Source organism: Elephas maximus, chromosome 9 (assembly GCF_024166365.1).
Source record: "Elephas maximus indicus isolate mEleMax1 chromosome 9, mEleMax1 primary haplotype, whole genome shotgun sequence".
Classification (NCBI taxonomy): Eukaryota; Metazoa; Chordata; class Mammalia; order Proboscidea; family Elephantidae; genus Elephas; species Elephas maximus.
In genome coordinates, this window is record NC_064827.1 from 69133179 (window position 1) to 69148626 (window position 15448).

Genomic DNA, 15448 nt, shown 5'->3' on the forward strand with positions numbered 1-15448 from the left:
TGCTTTCATTTACAAGGCAGAGCAGAAATCAATTAGAGGATCCAGAAATTAACTATCTATAAGCCTTAAAGAGTTTTCAGTTAGGTGTGAAAGAAATATGAGTTTTTATTTAGGTGTGAAAGAAATAGGAGAATGCATTCCAATGCCTAAGGGATTCAAATTAAAAAGGGATAAGTGTAGAGAATGGTGGGAATATCAAGGAGAGAATGAATAAGTGAAATGGGGAAAATCTAAGAGAGCTTCAAAGAAGAAAGGGCTTTGGACTGAGCCAGAACAAATAAGTAGGATTTCTACAGGCCAAGAACCAGTTCAGGTCTGCTCAACTACAAGCTGCTCATTGACTGTGCCTACTTATATGTTTAGGTAGCATACTGGGTACATTAGTAGAATTTGCCAAAGTCTACCTATATCTGATACGGTTGAGTAGAAATGCTGTGACTATGGATACAGATAAACCAGGATTTGGATTTCAGCTCTACTACTTTCGGAACGTGTGACTTTAGAGAAGTTATTTAACCTAGCTGAGGCTCAGTTTTCTCATCTATAAAGTGGAGAAAACAAGCAGAACCTGCCTCTGATGATTATTAAGGTTTCAATGAGATAATATATAAACTATAAGCAACATTCCCAACACACAGTAAGTACTCAATAAATGTTATTCCCAACACACAGTAAGTACTCAATAAATCATCGCCTTGTCATTGTTAAACTCTTTTATAAAGTTAAGAAAAAGAAAAAAAGTAAAGGGGCACCTTCACTGTGGTGGGGCCCCTCTGTGGAGGGGCACTATGCCTTGATCCAGAAACCCCACCATAAAGCGAATCCCATCCCCATGTCTGATCCCACAAAGCACATGATGAATGAAAATCAAGGTTGGCTTAACCCATCTCTTACCTGTATATTTTATATCTGGTTGTAAATCCTTGACGGTGTCTTTCCACAAAGGATAGGTAGCTCCTGGAGTGGTGGAAAGGGCCCCTGTCTGAAATAAGCCAATCAAATTCCTTGGAGACATGTTGGTCTGTCCCAGCTGGTTCCTGGTGGGAGGGCTGCACTGAGATACGGCCCCATACAAACAGGAAGTAGAGGAGCTCAACAAACCTCCAGTTCATGCTTTTCTGCCGGCCTTTTTCCTCTCATTCTTGCTCCATTCTGTGGAGTCCTAAGCAGAAAAGAATAAGAAAGAGAGAAAGACCGAGGAAGGAAAGGACAAAGGTAGGTGAGAGGAGGAAAAAGAAAAAAAAAGCAAAAGGAAGACAAAAGAAAGAAACAAAAAAAAATGCAATTAACACAATCTCATAATAATACAACAGTAGAATGTTTTCAGGTTTACAAAAAGCAGTGCAGTTTCTGTCTTAAAGCACATAGAGCCCAAGGAGATCTGGGCTCGCCTTCCTGCTTTGCTGTTCACGTATTGCATGACTGTGTGCAAACTGCTAACTTACTTAAGGATTTAGTTTTTCTCCTCTGTAAAACAGAAGACAGGCTTAGGTGCCAATATCTCAGCACTAGGTACTCAGGGCATATGTGTTGAATGAATGAATGAATGTAGAAGCAGAGTCTCATACGGTCAGTAAAGCATGTGGAGAAAGAACTCACATGTCTGTTCTATCTACAGTCTTCCCAAACAACCTGCCTCTCATCCCCAGGACTCAGTAAACAAGCGTTCTTTTCTTTTCCCTCTCTCTCTCTCTCACACACACATATCCACCGAGCAAGTTCTTTGCTTTGCATTATCAGATGAATACACAATGTCTTATGATGGATTATTATCGTGACTATATGGTTTTTTTTTTTTTTTTTAATATGGGTTAGATACTTCATGGACGTAGAGTTGGTGGAGCTCAGTAGAGTCCGCTGCTGCAATGCTCAGTACCTCCCTCATCCGAAGGAAGAGCAACTAGAGAATTCACCTGCTGGGCACAGAGCCTCCAAGTTTTCTGGCATTTGGAGGGAGGCCCAAAACCGAGGGGCTATGCCGGATCTTGCCAACCTCTTTTTTTTGGTGTGGTAGCATAAAGGAGCCGAGGTGGTACAACGGTTAAGCAATCAGCTGCTAACTGAAAGGTTGACGGTTCAAACCTACCCAGTAGCTCTACAGGAGGAAGTCCTGACAACCTGCTCCCATAAAGATTACAGCCTAGAAAACCCTATGGGGCAGTTCTACTTTGTTACATGGGGTAACTGCAAGTCAAAAATCGAGTTGAGGGCACCTAACAACAACAAACATAGCACAGTGATGCTATCGGGGAAAATGTTTGAGACTAAGGGATATTTTATGTTGAGGCTCCTCGTGGGGAGGAAAGAAGAGAAATCACCAGGCCACACCTAGCTTTTGGAAAATTCACAAGTTTTGTTTTCATTGTCTCATCACTATTCTACTTCTAGCTTTATTTACTATTCCGTCTGTGCCTCCTTCTTCCTGCTTATTCTAAAAGAGCTTACCTTACTCCACAGTCAAAGGCAACTTTGAATCCAGGGCCCAACAGTTATAAACAATATTATTTCCGGCAAGTTATTTTACTTCTTTGAGTTTCAGTTTCCTGGTCTATAAAGTGTGGTTAATAATAGCACTTACATTAGAAACTACTGTTGAGAACTAAATAACATTATTTACATATAAAGTGTTCCACCTGGTTGGTGTCTAGCATACAGTAAGTGCTCAATAAGTGGCATCAATGTTGACAATGATAATGATGATGAATAATGTTGACTGATGGTGTGAACTTATCTCCTGCTAGGGAATATCTTTCCTCATGTTGTCCCTACTCTTTGTTCAAGTTCTATTTGTCCTTCAATAGGCATTTAAGGTCACGTCCTCAAATGTCACTTCCTTTTTCTATTTCTCAAAAAAAGTTTTAGTAGCCCCTTTCCTCTTAGCGCTAGTTGTTTGTTTCATATAACTGTATGTTAACACTTATTATATTTCATTATGCTTATTTAGGTTTATGTGTCTGTCTCACTGGACCATGAAGCTGTATCTGGTGAGAGCCTTCAGGAAGACTCGGCTTCTAGTCTTGGTTACCTGTGTGACTCTGGACAATCAAGTCCCCTGTCTTGTCCTCACAGTCCTACTTCAATCATTTAAACATGTGGTAAGGGCCACATTTTTTTTTTTTTTTAAGGGCACAACAGTACTAAAAACACATATAAACCAAGTGTAAAACCACATATAAACATGCTTACATATGATACCTTGTTTGTCTACCCTTCCATCTGAAAATAGGAGAAAAGAAAAGCTAAGAAAGAGAAAATAAAAAAGATAGATGTGAATTTCCTGACCATTTGGATATTTCTCTCCATTACCCAATTGTATCATTCCATTATAAATTTCTACAAAAACCCGCTTGGCACTGCAAGCCCCAGCTGTCAGGGGCAAAGGAGAGAGGCACATGAGCAGAGAGAGAAACGGGCTGGCAGAAGCTGTGGCCTGAAGTTTTGTTCAGACCCTGAAACAAAGCCACACACGTTGACTGCAGAACTGTAACAGCTACAGCTGCCAGAGCTGTCTGCCAGAGCCCACCTGAGTGGCAAGCGGGGGGTGGAGGTGATTGTTCAGAGATCCCAGTGGGGAGCTACAGTGCACTAAAACCGCAGCGTGTCACACATACAGCCCCGCTACATGGCTTCTGTTGTGAATGGGTGCAGAGTGGGAGCCTGCAAGAGAATGCCTGGCTGTTAGACTGTTTGTAAGGAAACAATGCAGAACATCTCAGTCTTCAAAAGTGGAACCAAGCTGTACATGGAACAGCAGCAGTGTGTGAGAGAGAGAGTGTGTGTGTGTGTGTGTGTGTGTGTGTGTGTGTAAGAGAAAGTCCTCAGCCTATGGTCCTAGAATTAGAATTAACTGGAATTTGAAAGATGGAACCCAGTGCTTCTCAATTGGGGGCGATTTTGCCTTCAGGGAACGTTTCACGATGCCTGGAGACACCTTTGATTGTCATGACTGAGGGGTGCTACTGGCTTTTAGAGGGTAGAGACCAGGGAGGCAGCTAGGCATCCTACAATGTACAGGACCGGCCCCCACAACAAAGAATATCAGTTGAGAAACCTGATGTTATCCAACTCCTTTTTATGGATCATGACCTTGAGACCCATCAGATAAAGGACTTGCCCCAGGTTGCCATGAGTGGCAGACTGGACTAGGGTCCTGTCTTCTGGTTACAGGTTAAGTATTTTCCCATTCTGCCACACTGTCTCTGCATGTGTAGCTGTGCTTGAGCCTGTTTTCTTTTTGGGGCCGATGATACAATCTACATTTCAGCAAGTAGGGACGAACGTGTCACGGACAAAGTCTGAATACATCTCTGCTGACTTGGACCACAATAATTCACAGAGCACTAAAAATGTAAATGAAAGCTTTATAAAGTGGATTTTAACAGAAATAGACATTTTGCTGGGCAAGAACAAGGAATAGTACATGCATAAATGTTGTCATATGAGAAACAATGACACTTTGACTTCCATTCTATAAACAAGGTCCTTTTATCATCAATAGAATATGAGATTTTATTAAGTATCTACTGTAAGCTTGGAAACCCTGGTGGCATAGTGGTTAAGTGCTACGGCTGTTAACCAAGAGGTAGGCAGTTCAAATCTGCCAGGTGCTCCTTGGAAACTCTACGGGGCAGTTCTGCTCTGTCCTATGGAGTCGCTATGAGTCGGAATCGACTCGACGGCAGTGGTTTTTTTTGGGGGGGGGGTAAGCTCGTCTCTGAAAATGTCTGTTGCCATGGTAGCAGCCAAAGATTCAAATGCAAATATTACTTTACTTTACAGGTTACTAACAGCATATTCCATCAAATGGGTTGTTGTGGTTGTTAGGTGCCCTCAAGTCAATTCTAACTCACAGCAACTCTCTGTAAAACAGAACAAAACACTGCCCAGTCCTGTGCCATCCTCAAACTCCTTGCTGTGTCTTAGCCCGTTGCTGCAGCAACTGTGTCAATCCATCTCATCGAGGGTCTCCCTCTCTTTCACTGACCCTCTTCTTTACCGAGTGTGATGTTCTCCAGGGACTGGTCCCTCTGATAACACGTCCAAAGTACACAAGACAAAGTCTCGACATCCTCACTTCTAAGGATCATTCTGGCTGTACTTCTTCCTAGACAGATATGTTCTTTCTTCTGATGTTGTTGTTAGGTGCCGTCGAGTCGCTCCCAACTCATAGCTACTCTATGTACAACAGAACGAAACACTGCCAGGCCCTGCGCCATCCTCGTGATGGTTATTATGCTTGATCCTGTTGTTGCAGTCACTGTGTCAACACATCTCACTGAAAGTCTTTCTATTTTTTGCTGACCCTCTACTTTACCAAGCATAATGTCCTTCTCCAGGGACTGGTCCCTATTGTTTACATGTCCAAAGTATATGAGACAAGGTATCGCCATCTTCGCTTCTAAGGAGCATTCTGGTTGTACTTCTTCCAGGACAGATCTTTTTCTTCTTTTGACAGTCCACAGTATATTCAACATCCTTTGCCAACATTGTAATTCAAAGGTATCAATTATTCTTTGCTCATCCTTATTCACTGCCCAGCTTTCGCATGCATATGAGGCAATTGAAAACACCATGGCTTGGGTCAGGCACACCTTAGTCTTCAAGGTGACATCTTTGCATTTTAACACTTAAAGAGGTCTTTTGCAGCAGATCTGCCAAAGGCAATGAATTCCGTGATTTCTGGACTGCTGCTTCCATGGGTGTTGATTGTAGATTCAAGTAAAATGAAATCTTTGACTTCAGTCTTTTCTTCATTTATCATGATGTTGCTTATTGGTCCAGTTGTGAAGGTTTTTTTTTTTTATGTTGAGGTGCAATCCATATTGAAGGCTGAAGTCTTTGATCTTCATCAGTAAATGCTTCATATCTTCATCACTTTCAGCAAGCAAAGTTGTGTCACCTGCAAATTGCATGTTATTAATGAGCCTCCCTCTTATCTTGATGCCCTGTTCTTCTTCATATAGTCCAGCCTCTTGGTGTTTTTGCTCACCATACAGATTGAATAAGTATGGTGAAAAGATACAACCCTGATGCACACCTTCCTGACTTTAAGCCACACAGTATCCCCTTGTTGTGTTTGAACGACTGCCTCTTGGTCTATGTACAGGTTCCTCATGAGCACAATTAAGTGTTCTGAAATTCCCATTCTTCTCAATTCTATCCATAATTTGTAATGATCTACACAGTCAAATGCCTTTGAATAGTCAATAAAACAGTTAAAAATCTTTCTGGTATTCTCTGCTTTCAGCAAAGATCCATCTGACTTCAACAATATATCCCCCATTCCATGTCCTCTTCTGAATCCCGCTTGAATTTTTGGTAGTTCCTTGCAGTTGTACTGCTCCAACCACTTTTGAATAATCTTCAGCATAATTTTACTTGTGTGTGATATTAATGATATTGTTCAATAATATCCACATTATGTTGGATCACCTTTCTTTGGAATGGGCACAAATATGGATCTTTTCCTACAGGTTGGCCAGGTAGCTGTCTTCCAAATTTCTTGACATAAACGAGTGAGTGCTTCCAACATTGCATCTGTTTGTTGAAACATCTCAGCTGATATTTTGTCAGTTCCTGAAGCATTGTTTTTCGCCAATGCCCTCAGTGTAGTTTGGACTTCTCCCTTCAATACCACTGGTTCTTGATCATATGCTATCTCCTGAAATGGCAGAACATCAACCAATTCTTTTTGGTATAGTGACTCTGTGTTTTCCTTCCATCTTCTTTTGATGCGTCCTGCATCGTTCAATATTTTACCCATAGAATTCGTCAATATCAAAACTCAAGGCTTGAATTTTTTCTTCAGTTCTTTCGGCTTGAGAAACGCCGAGCATGTTTTTTTCCTTTTCAGTTTTCTAACTGCAGGTCTTGGCACATTTCACTATAATACTTTGTCTTCTTGAGGCACCCTTTGAAATCTTTTACTTCATCATTTCTTCCTTTCGCTTTAGTTACTCAATGTTCTGTTCGAGAGCAAGTTTCAGTCTCTTCTGACATCCATTTTCTTTCTTTCCTGTCTTTTTAATGACCTCTTACTTTTTTCATGTATGATGTCCTTGATGTCATTCCACAACACATCTGATCTTTGGTCATTAGTGTTCAATGTGTCCAATCTATTCTTGGGATGGTCTCTAAATTCAGGTGGGATATACTCAAGGTTGTACTTTGGCTCTCATGGACTTGCTTTAATTTTCTTTAGCTTCAACCTGAACTTCCATATGAGCAATAGTCGGTTCCACGATTGGCCCCAGGCCTTGTTCTGATGATATTGTGCTTCTCCATCATCTCTTTCCACAGAGGTAGTCGATTTGATTCCTACGTATTTCATTCAAGGAGGTCGACATGTATGGTCACCATTTATGATGTTGAAAAAAACTACTGGCAATGAATAAGTCATTGGTCTTACAAAATTCTTTCATGTTATCTCCGGCATCATTTCTATCACCAAGTCCATATTTTCCAACTATGGATCTTTCTTCTTTGTTTCCAACTTTTGCTTTCCAGTTATCAGTAATTATCAGCGTATCTTGATTGCATGCTTGTTTTCAATTACAGATTGCAGAAGTTGGTAAAAAATCTTCAATTTCTTCATCTTTGGCTTTAATGGTTGGTGTGAAAATTTGAATAACACTCATACACCTTGTAGGTGTATGGGCATTATCCTATCACTGACAGCATTGTACTTCAGGATAAATCTTGAAATTTTCTTGTTGACGATGAACGTGACACCATTCCTCTTTAAAATTTATCATCCTCAGCATAGCAGACCATACGATTATCCAATTCAAATGGCCAATACCATTTCAGCTCACTAGTGCCGAGGATATCGATCTTTATGGTTCCATTTCATTTTTGACAACTTCCAATTTTCCTAGATTCATACTTCGAACATTTCACATTCCAATTATTAATGAATGTCTGCGGCTTTTTTTCTCATGAGTCATGCCACATCAGCAAATGAAAGCCCCAAAAGCTTTACTCTGTCCTTATCATGAAGATCAACTCTACTTTGAGGAACTAGCTCTTCCAGTGGTATTTTTAGTGCCTTTCAACCTGAGGGGCTCATCTTCTGGCTCTGTATCACACAAAGATCCACTGTTTTTTGCTGGCAATTTTTTTCAGAAGTATATTACCAGGTCCTTCTTCCTAGTTTGTGTTAGTCTGGAAGCTCCACTGAAACCTTCCACCATGGGTGACCCTTCTGCTATTTGAAATATCAGTGGTATAGCTTTCAGCACCACAGCAACACACAAGCCACCACAGTACAACAAACTGAGAGATGATTGGTGGGTACAGCTATGCTGTTTAACAGATGAAGACCTTGAGACTTGAATACATTAAATAACCTTTCCAAGCTCACAACTCCTAAGTGTGAGATTTAGGATTTTAACCTATGTTTTTTTTTATACCTCATTAGGAAGTACATAAAACTTTTACTACATCTCTCCCCTGTGAAGCTAAAATGTGGTCCTACCCTTCAGAGATTTAAAATACAGTGGGAGTCATACCTGTATATGAACAAGTCTCATATGAAATATGTTGTCATAAATACTTTAATAAAGGAATAAAGTCCAGCGGAAGAATAGAGGCAGAAGAGATTGGTGCAGCCAAGAGATCTGGAAGGGTCCCATAGAAGAGGTGGTATTTGAGAAGGGCCTTAAATGGCATGTGAGGTTTTACTAGATAGAGATGGGGAAAAGGAAATTCCTGGTAGAATAGGTAACATCAGGCCCTGGGGATGGGAGAAGGCAGAGTGTTTGAAGACTGACAGGGTATATGTTAAGAGTAGCACTCAGGGTGGCAGAGGGTGCCAGTGAGAACAAGGGTGGGTGAGGCATTTATTACCAGCCTCTCTCTTTCCTCTCCATCAAGCGAAAATGGTGCATTTCATTTCCATGTTATATTCTACGGACAAAGTATTGTAGACGTTCAATAAATTCAATCACTCCCATTAACATACTGAGCAGCTATTATATATCAGGCACTGTTCTAAAAGCTGGAGATTTCATACTGAGCAGGGCAGCCAGGGTCCTCAGGGACCGTCCTTTCTAGTGTATGTGTCTGAGGGGGGCAGGGGGATGGAGGAAGAAAATACACAAACGAGCAGTAGCTATATGTGTGGTGGCAAAGAGTGCTCTAAAGAAAATTAAAGCAAATAAGGTGGGATTGAGAACAAGAGTCAGGAAAAGCTTCTCTGATAAAGTGGCTTTTCAGCAAAAGCCTGAAAGAAGTATGGAGATAGTGGCACAAATGTCTTGGGAAAAAAAAAAAGTCAGTGGAAAGTGAAAGGATCAGTTATGTTCAGATGTGGGTAGAGGTCAGAGTCCCTAGGTAGTCCAGCGCTCCGGTGCTGTCATGGGTTGAATTATGTCCCCCCAAAAATGTGCGTATCAACTTGGTTAGGCCATGATTCCCAGTGTTCTGTGGTTGTCCTCCATTTTGTGATTGTAATTTTATGTTAAGGAGGATTAGGGTGGGATTGTAACACCTTTACCAGGTCACATCCCTGATCCATTATAAAGGGAGTTTCCCTGGGGTGTGGCCTGCACCACCTTTTATCTCTCAAGAAATAAAAGGAAAGGGAAGCAAGCAGAGATGGGGATATCTCATACAACCAAGAAAGCAGTGTTGGAGTACAGCATGTCCTTTTGACCTAGGGTTTCTGTGTGCAGAAGATCCTAGTCTGGGGGGAGACTGATGAGAAGGCCGCAAGAGAAAGAAAGCCTTCCCCTGGGGCTGATGTCCTGAGTTTGGACTTTTAGCCTACTTTACTGTGAGGAAATAAATTTCTCTTTTTTAAAGACATCTAACTTGTGGTTATTTCTCTTATAGCAGCGCTTGATAATGAAGACAGCTGCTAACTGAAAGGTTGGAGGTTCAAGTCGACCCAGCGGTAACCTGGAAAAAAACTTCCAAACAAGCAGCTATTGAAAAACCCTAGGAACACAGTTCTACTCTGACACACATACGGTCGCCATGAGTCAAGAGTTGATCCAACAGCAACTGGTTAGATATAGGTCAGGTTGTATTTCGATCTTTCACAACAGGGAACTTAGTTGAGCTGCCATGGAAGTCAGTTTGAGGAGGGAATCATGTATTAACTGAGCTTTCACTATGTGCTAGAAGTGGGCTACTTTCTTTACACATGTGACCTCATGGAAATACAGTAATAGGGAAAGGCTATGGTCCTAGTTTATAAAAAAAAACCTGAGGTTCAGAGAGGTTAAGTGGCTGGTCCAGCACCACAAAGCTAGCAAATGGTAGAGGCCGTGCTGTGCATTAGGGAGCCACTGGCTACATGTGGCATTTGATATGTGGCTAGTCCAAATGAAGATGTGCTGTGCATGTAAAACACTGCCAGATTTCAAAGGCTTAGTCCGAATAATAAAATGTAATTTTATGCATGTTTATATTGTTTATATTGATTACATGTTGAAATATTACTATTTTGGATATATTGGGTGACATAAGATGTTATTACAGTTAATTCCACCTATTTTTAACTATTTTAATGTGGCTTTTAGAAACTTTAAAATTACACATGTGGCTTGCGTTTCATTTCTACTGGGCAACAATGGGCTAGAATGATGCCTTTCTACCGGATGACACTGACCAAGAAGTGAGCATCCACTTAATCCATCTCCATATTTTAACCACTATTTGGAGAACCCAGCTCACTCTACCTTGCAAGTCCTTTGTTGAGCCACTGTCCAGTTACCTGCTCCTTCAAAACCAATAGAGACAATAACAAAAATAAATAATATATACATTGCAAATAAAAAATCTCCATGCTCAAGGGCTAACCCAAACCCAGTGCCATCTACATCTCCAAAACTCCATATTCTAAAGACCAACCAAACCTGTTGAGTTGACTCTGCCTCATGGTGACCCCATGTGTATCAGAATAGAACTGTACTCCATAGGGTTTCCAAAAGCTGATTTTTGGGGGGTCGATCACCAGGCCTTTCTTCCAAGGCACCTCAAACCTCCAACATTTCAGTTAGCAGGCAAGCATGTTAACTGTTTGCCCATCCAGGGACTCCAGCCTACAGACAGCCCTGGCTATTTTAGAAATGTTGTTTTCCTAAAAAAGATTTATAAAGGGAATTTCCTGTTACTGTGGTTTGGTGCCTGTGAAAGAAAGGCTGCTTCTATTCTGAGCAGTGCCCTAGACCCCCAGTGACCTTGGGTGAGTCACAGGGCTGATGCAGCATAGTGCCCTGGTGGACGTGGAGCTGCTGACACAAGCTTAGCATGGAGAGCATACGAGGCCCTCCATTGAACCATGCTACATATAAGCCTGAAGAGTTATTAAGGGAATTGGGTTCATCCCACACAGAGGGCATTCTCTAATTGTTGCCATTATAAATTATTCATATCCCAGGCAGACACCCAGGAGAAAGCGACGAGAGAGGATGATGGCCTTCCAACAGCAGTGCTGCCGAGATCCTGCTCTGGAGCTCCCTGTGTAGATCGCCAGGCTGTGGCTCACATCCCAGGAAAGAGGGTGGAAGGGAGTACTTGCCCCAACAGGGTCCCAGAGGAACCAGACTGAGTTGATGGCCGAATCTGAGAAGGTGACCCACAGTGCCTGCCTGCCCACTGAACCCTGGTCAACTAACTGGCTGATCTCAGCCAGGCCTCAACTTCCAGACCTATAACTCCGACTCAAATATCACACCTGAGGCAGACCTACAAAGCTGGGTGACCTTGGGCATGATAATTAACCCCTCTGTGTTTCAGTTTCCTCATCTATAAAAGAGAGGTGGATCAGGAGGATGAACACCTTTTAGGTTTCAGGTAAGATTAAACAGGATTTTAAAATGAGTTTATCTTAGTGTCAGTTTCAGCTGAAGCCCAGGACAATAGACGCCATATTCTAAAAAAGGTGCGCGACCACTATACAGGGCTTAGAAAAAGCGTAACCAAACACATTTTTTGCTTTCTTAACCTCTCACCCATATCAACAACATAAAACATCAGATGCTGAGATTATAACTGGAGTTGGAGTGAAAGCTGACAGTATGCTGTGAGTCCTCCTACCTACCCCCAAACTCCTGGTAGGGGGGAGTTGGGGGTAGAAGTCCCTCACCTCGAGCCCAGGGAAGAAGCTTCAACAAGACCACTGAAAAGCATGATAAATATCCCCTGGAGCTTGGGGGAAATTGGCAGATTGGTGTCTGACTCATACAAGAGAAATCTAAAAAAAGAATTCAAAAGAAAGTCTAAAGAGAGTCAGGCTGAAGCGTGGCAGCAGAGTGGGGGCTACCCTCTGGTAAGTAACTGCCTAACTCACGGGTAAATGGAATGTGTTCCTCATGGATCAGAGGTGAGTCACATGCAAGAGATCCAGGTGGGATTCACCTAGATCCTGGCCCGGAGGGAAAAGTGGATCCCAACCAACGGAACCAGGAATTGCACTGACATTCACCAAGATCTAAGGGATGAGGAGTAGACAAACAGATGAAAGAGATGTATTTTCCCACATCCAAGGAGTGACAAGTAAAAGATCCCAGATATGAAGGAAAACCCTGAAACACCCCCAAAAATGTTGCAACCAAAAAAAAAAAAAGTTAGCACTAAACGTCTGCCAAACTCAGAGAGCACTGTTGTTAGACCATGAAAAAAGCACTAGCCAAGGAAGACTCTTGCTACCTCTTTACCTCCCATCCTTGACTAACCCCTCTACCCTGAAGGAGTCCGAGACCAAGGTTGGCAAAATGGAAGCAATACAGTAAAAGCTTAAGTCAGGGAAAGATAAGAGAAAATGGAGAAAACGTGCAATTTCCACTTTAAATAAATTTTATTTTACTGCAATGTTACAATTTGTTGTAATATGTTGCAAATTACTGAACTGAGATGGTGTATGGGACAGAAGCAATCAGAAAAATTACTTCAAATTAACAACAAAGAAAAAATTACGGGTCTTGCCTTAACTTTCATCCAAATTTTAGAGAAAATCAGTCCCAAGAGTCACTTCAAACAGTGGAAGATAAGAATCAGGTTAGTTTCTGATCTTATCCTATGAATCCTGTTTGGCCAAAGTAAAAGTTTCACATATTTAAACATTTAACTCAATGCCTGAATGACTGTAAGAATCCAATTTAGTCAGCAGTCTTCAGAGAAGAATTTACTAATCAGGGCACACAAGGCAAGAAAAATATTAGAGCTTCCAGTGTACTTATTTATTACTATTTACAACACTCTGGTCGTCACAAGTCACTTAATGGTACTAGAGTGAAGTGTGGGAGCCTGGTGGCATGGAGGGGCTGGGTTCCCTCTTTCTTTCACTTGTAGTGTATCGTGATGCCATGGGCTAATGACAGAGATTTCAGGATTATATTACCTAATTTTAATTAAACCACCTCTCACAAAATGAACAAATGGCTTAAAACAATTCTTGCAAAGAAACTATATATTGACAGTAACGATAACAATGCAGGCCAATGTGAACAAGAAAATGACGAAGGACCAGCTACGTTACAATGCCAAATTCAAACAATGAAGATCTAATGAAATTTGTCAAGAATTGCCCAAAACAATCCAAAATTATCAAGACCAACTAAAATGTGGATTTACAAATACTGCTATTAAGGCTGTCCCTTGCTCTAAGTGAATTTTGAACCTAGGCAATTGCGCTATTAGCTTATAAAGATACCATATATATAATTTCTATACAAATATTCAGAAGAATGCACATAGTAAAAAAATTTACTAACCGATAGTTGTGCAATTATAAAAATAAGTTGAGAAACCACTGGAATGCGTATCATTATAATTTTCTTTTCTTTTTCCATTTTGACTTATTTATTTTTATTGTGCTTTAAGTGGAAGTTTACAAATCAAGTCAGTCTCTCATACAAAAATTTATATACACCTTGCTACATACTCCTAGTTGCTCTCCCCCTAATGAGACAGCACACTCCCTCTCTCCACCCTGTATTCCCGTGTTCATTCAGCCAGCTTCTGACCCCCTCTGCCTTTTCATCTCCCCTCCAGGCAGGAGCTGCCCACATAGTCTCATGTGTCTACTTAATCCAAGAAGCTCACTTCTTACCAGTATCATTTTCTATCTTACAGGGCAGTCCAATCACTGTCTGAAGAGTTGGCTTTGGGAATGGTTCCAGTCTTGGGCTAAGAGAAGGTCTGGGGACCATGACTTCCCGGCTTCATTTTTTATATTATTATTTTCAACCACATACTCAACAGCATCCCTAAGAAATTCCATCAGGACTTCAAACTCAAAATATGCCCAACTAAACCCATCGTGACCTTCTCACACCTCCCTTTCTTCCAGAATTCCAAATGAATCCCACAGTCTCCCATGTCATGCCCATGAGAAGCCTGGGATTCTTCCTAACTTCTTCCTCTTCCACTCTATTCAATCATTGCTGCTGCCACCCCCAACTAATGCCCATGTCTTTTCTATTTGTTTTCATAAACATCCACTTCCTTTGCAAACCTTATCCTTTTCCTGTGTTCTATCCACTTCTCCCTTTATCCTTAGAAATATCCCTTATTTAAGCCCCATCCCCTCTGCAAACCTTATCCTTCTCCTGTATTCTCTGTAATCCTTGGTATAATCTGCACTTCTTTTCCCTTTACCTTAGAACTACCCCTTATCTAAGGCCCACTCCCTCTCGCCATCTGCCACTCAGAAGATGCCTATCTCTCACGTGAACTATCACAATCATCTTCCTACTAGTCATCCTGCTTCACGTACCTCTTCCTCCTCCAACCTAAGCATCATTCCAGCCATCAGAGTGATCTTGCTAAATAAAGATATGGCAAGGACACTCCCCTAATTAAAAAGACCCGATCATCCCCTGCTGTTTACCGTACTCCTAAGTCTTGCATTCAATAATTTCTATGAGTTGGATCCTTTGTATTACTCATCTTTCCTACTTCTGTCTCCCCACCTCCCACCCTCAACTCACCCTGTTCTCCAGATTCTCTCTCCTATTGCACTAACACAGTATAAATTTTTTATGCCTCAGTGCCTTTGCTTATGCTGTTCCCTCTTCTTGTAATGTCTATCCTCATTTCTCACCTTTAAAATACTCTATTCATGTTTCACATTGTATTTTAAATGCATTAAAGGAGTGGGGAAAAGACTATCGAACACCTACTATGTGCTAGATATGACGCCAAATTCTCATGTCCCGAGACATTAAATCTACACAACAATCCTGAGATAGAATTCTATTTTACAGATGACAAAACTGAAGCTCTCTTAAAAATCTGGTTATTTGTCCAATGTCACATTATTTAAAAATGGCAGAATTCAACTTCGACCTAAGTAAATTCTATAACTCACTGCTTTAAAACACTACACTAAGAAACCATCTTATCCCTAGCTGTTGTTCTCTTGTTCTGACAGTCATAGACAATCGCAAATCAACTCTAAAGATGTTAATGAAGAGAACAGCTGATAAATCAACTCAAG

The 15448-nt window shown here is 41.2% G+C and overlaps 1 protein-coding gene across 1 annotated transcript in view; it reads right to left on the reverse strand.

Annotated features, from left to right (window-relative positions):
• BRINP1 (BMP/retinoic acid inducible neural specific 1) overlaps positions 1 to 15448 on the reverse strand; it is a 201244-nt gene that overhangs the window by 137433 nt on the left and 48363 nt on the right. Inside the window, exon 2 of the mRNA XM_049896801.1 lies at positions 895 to 1162. Coding sequence (XP_049752758.1) covers positions 895 to 1112 — 218 coding nt within the window. The 5' untranslated portion in view covers positions 1113 to 1162. The remainder of the gene's footprint in view (positions 1 to 894; positions 1163 to 15448) is intronic.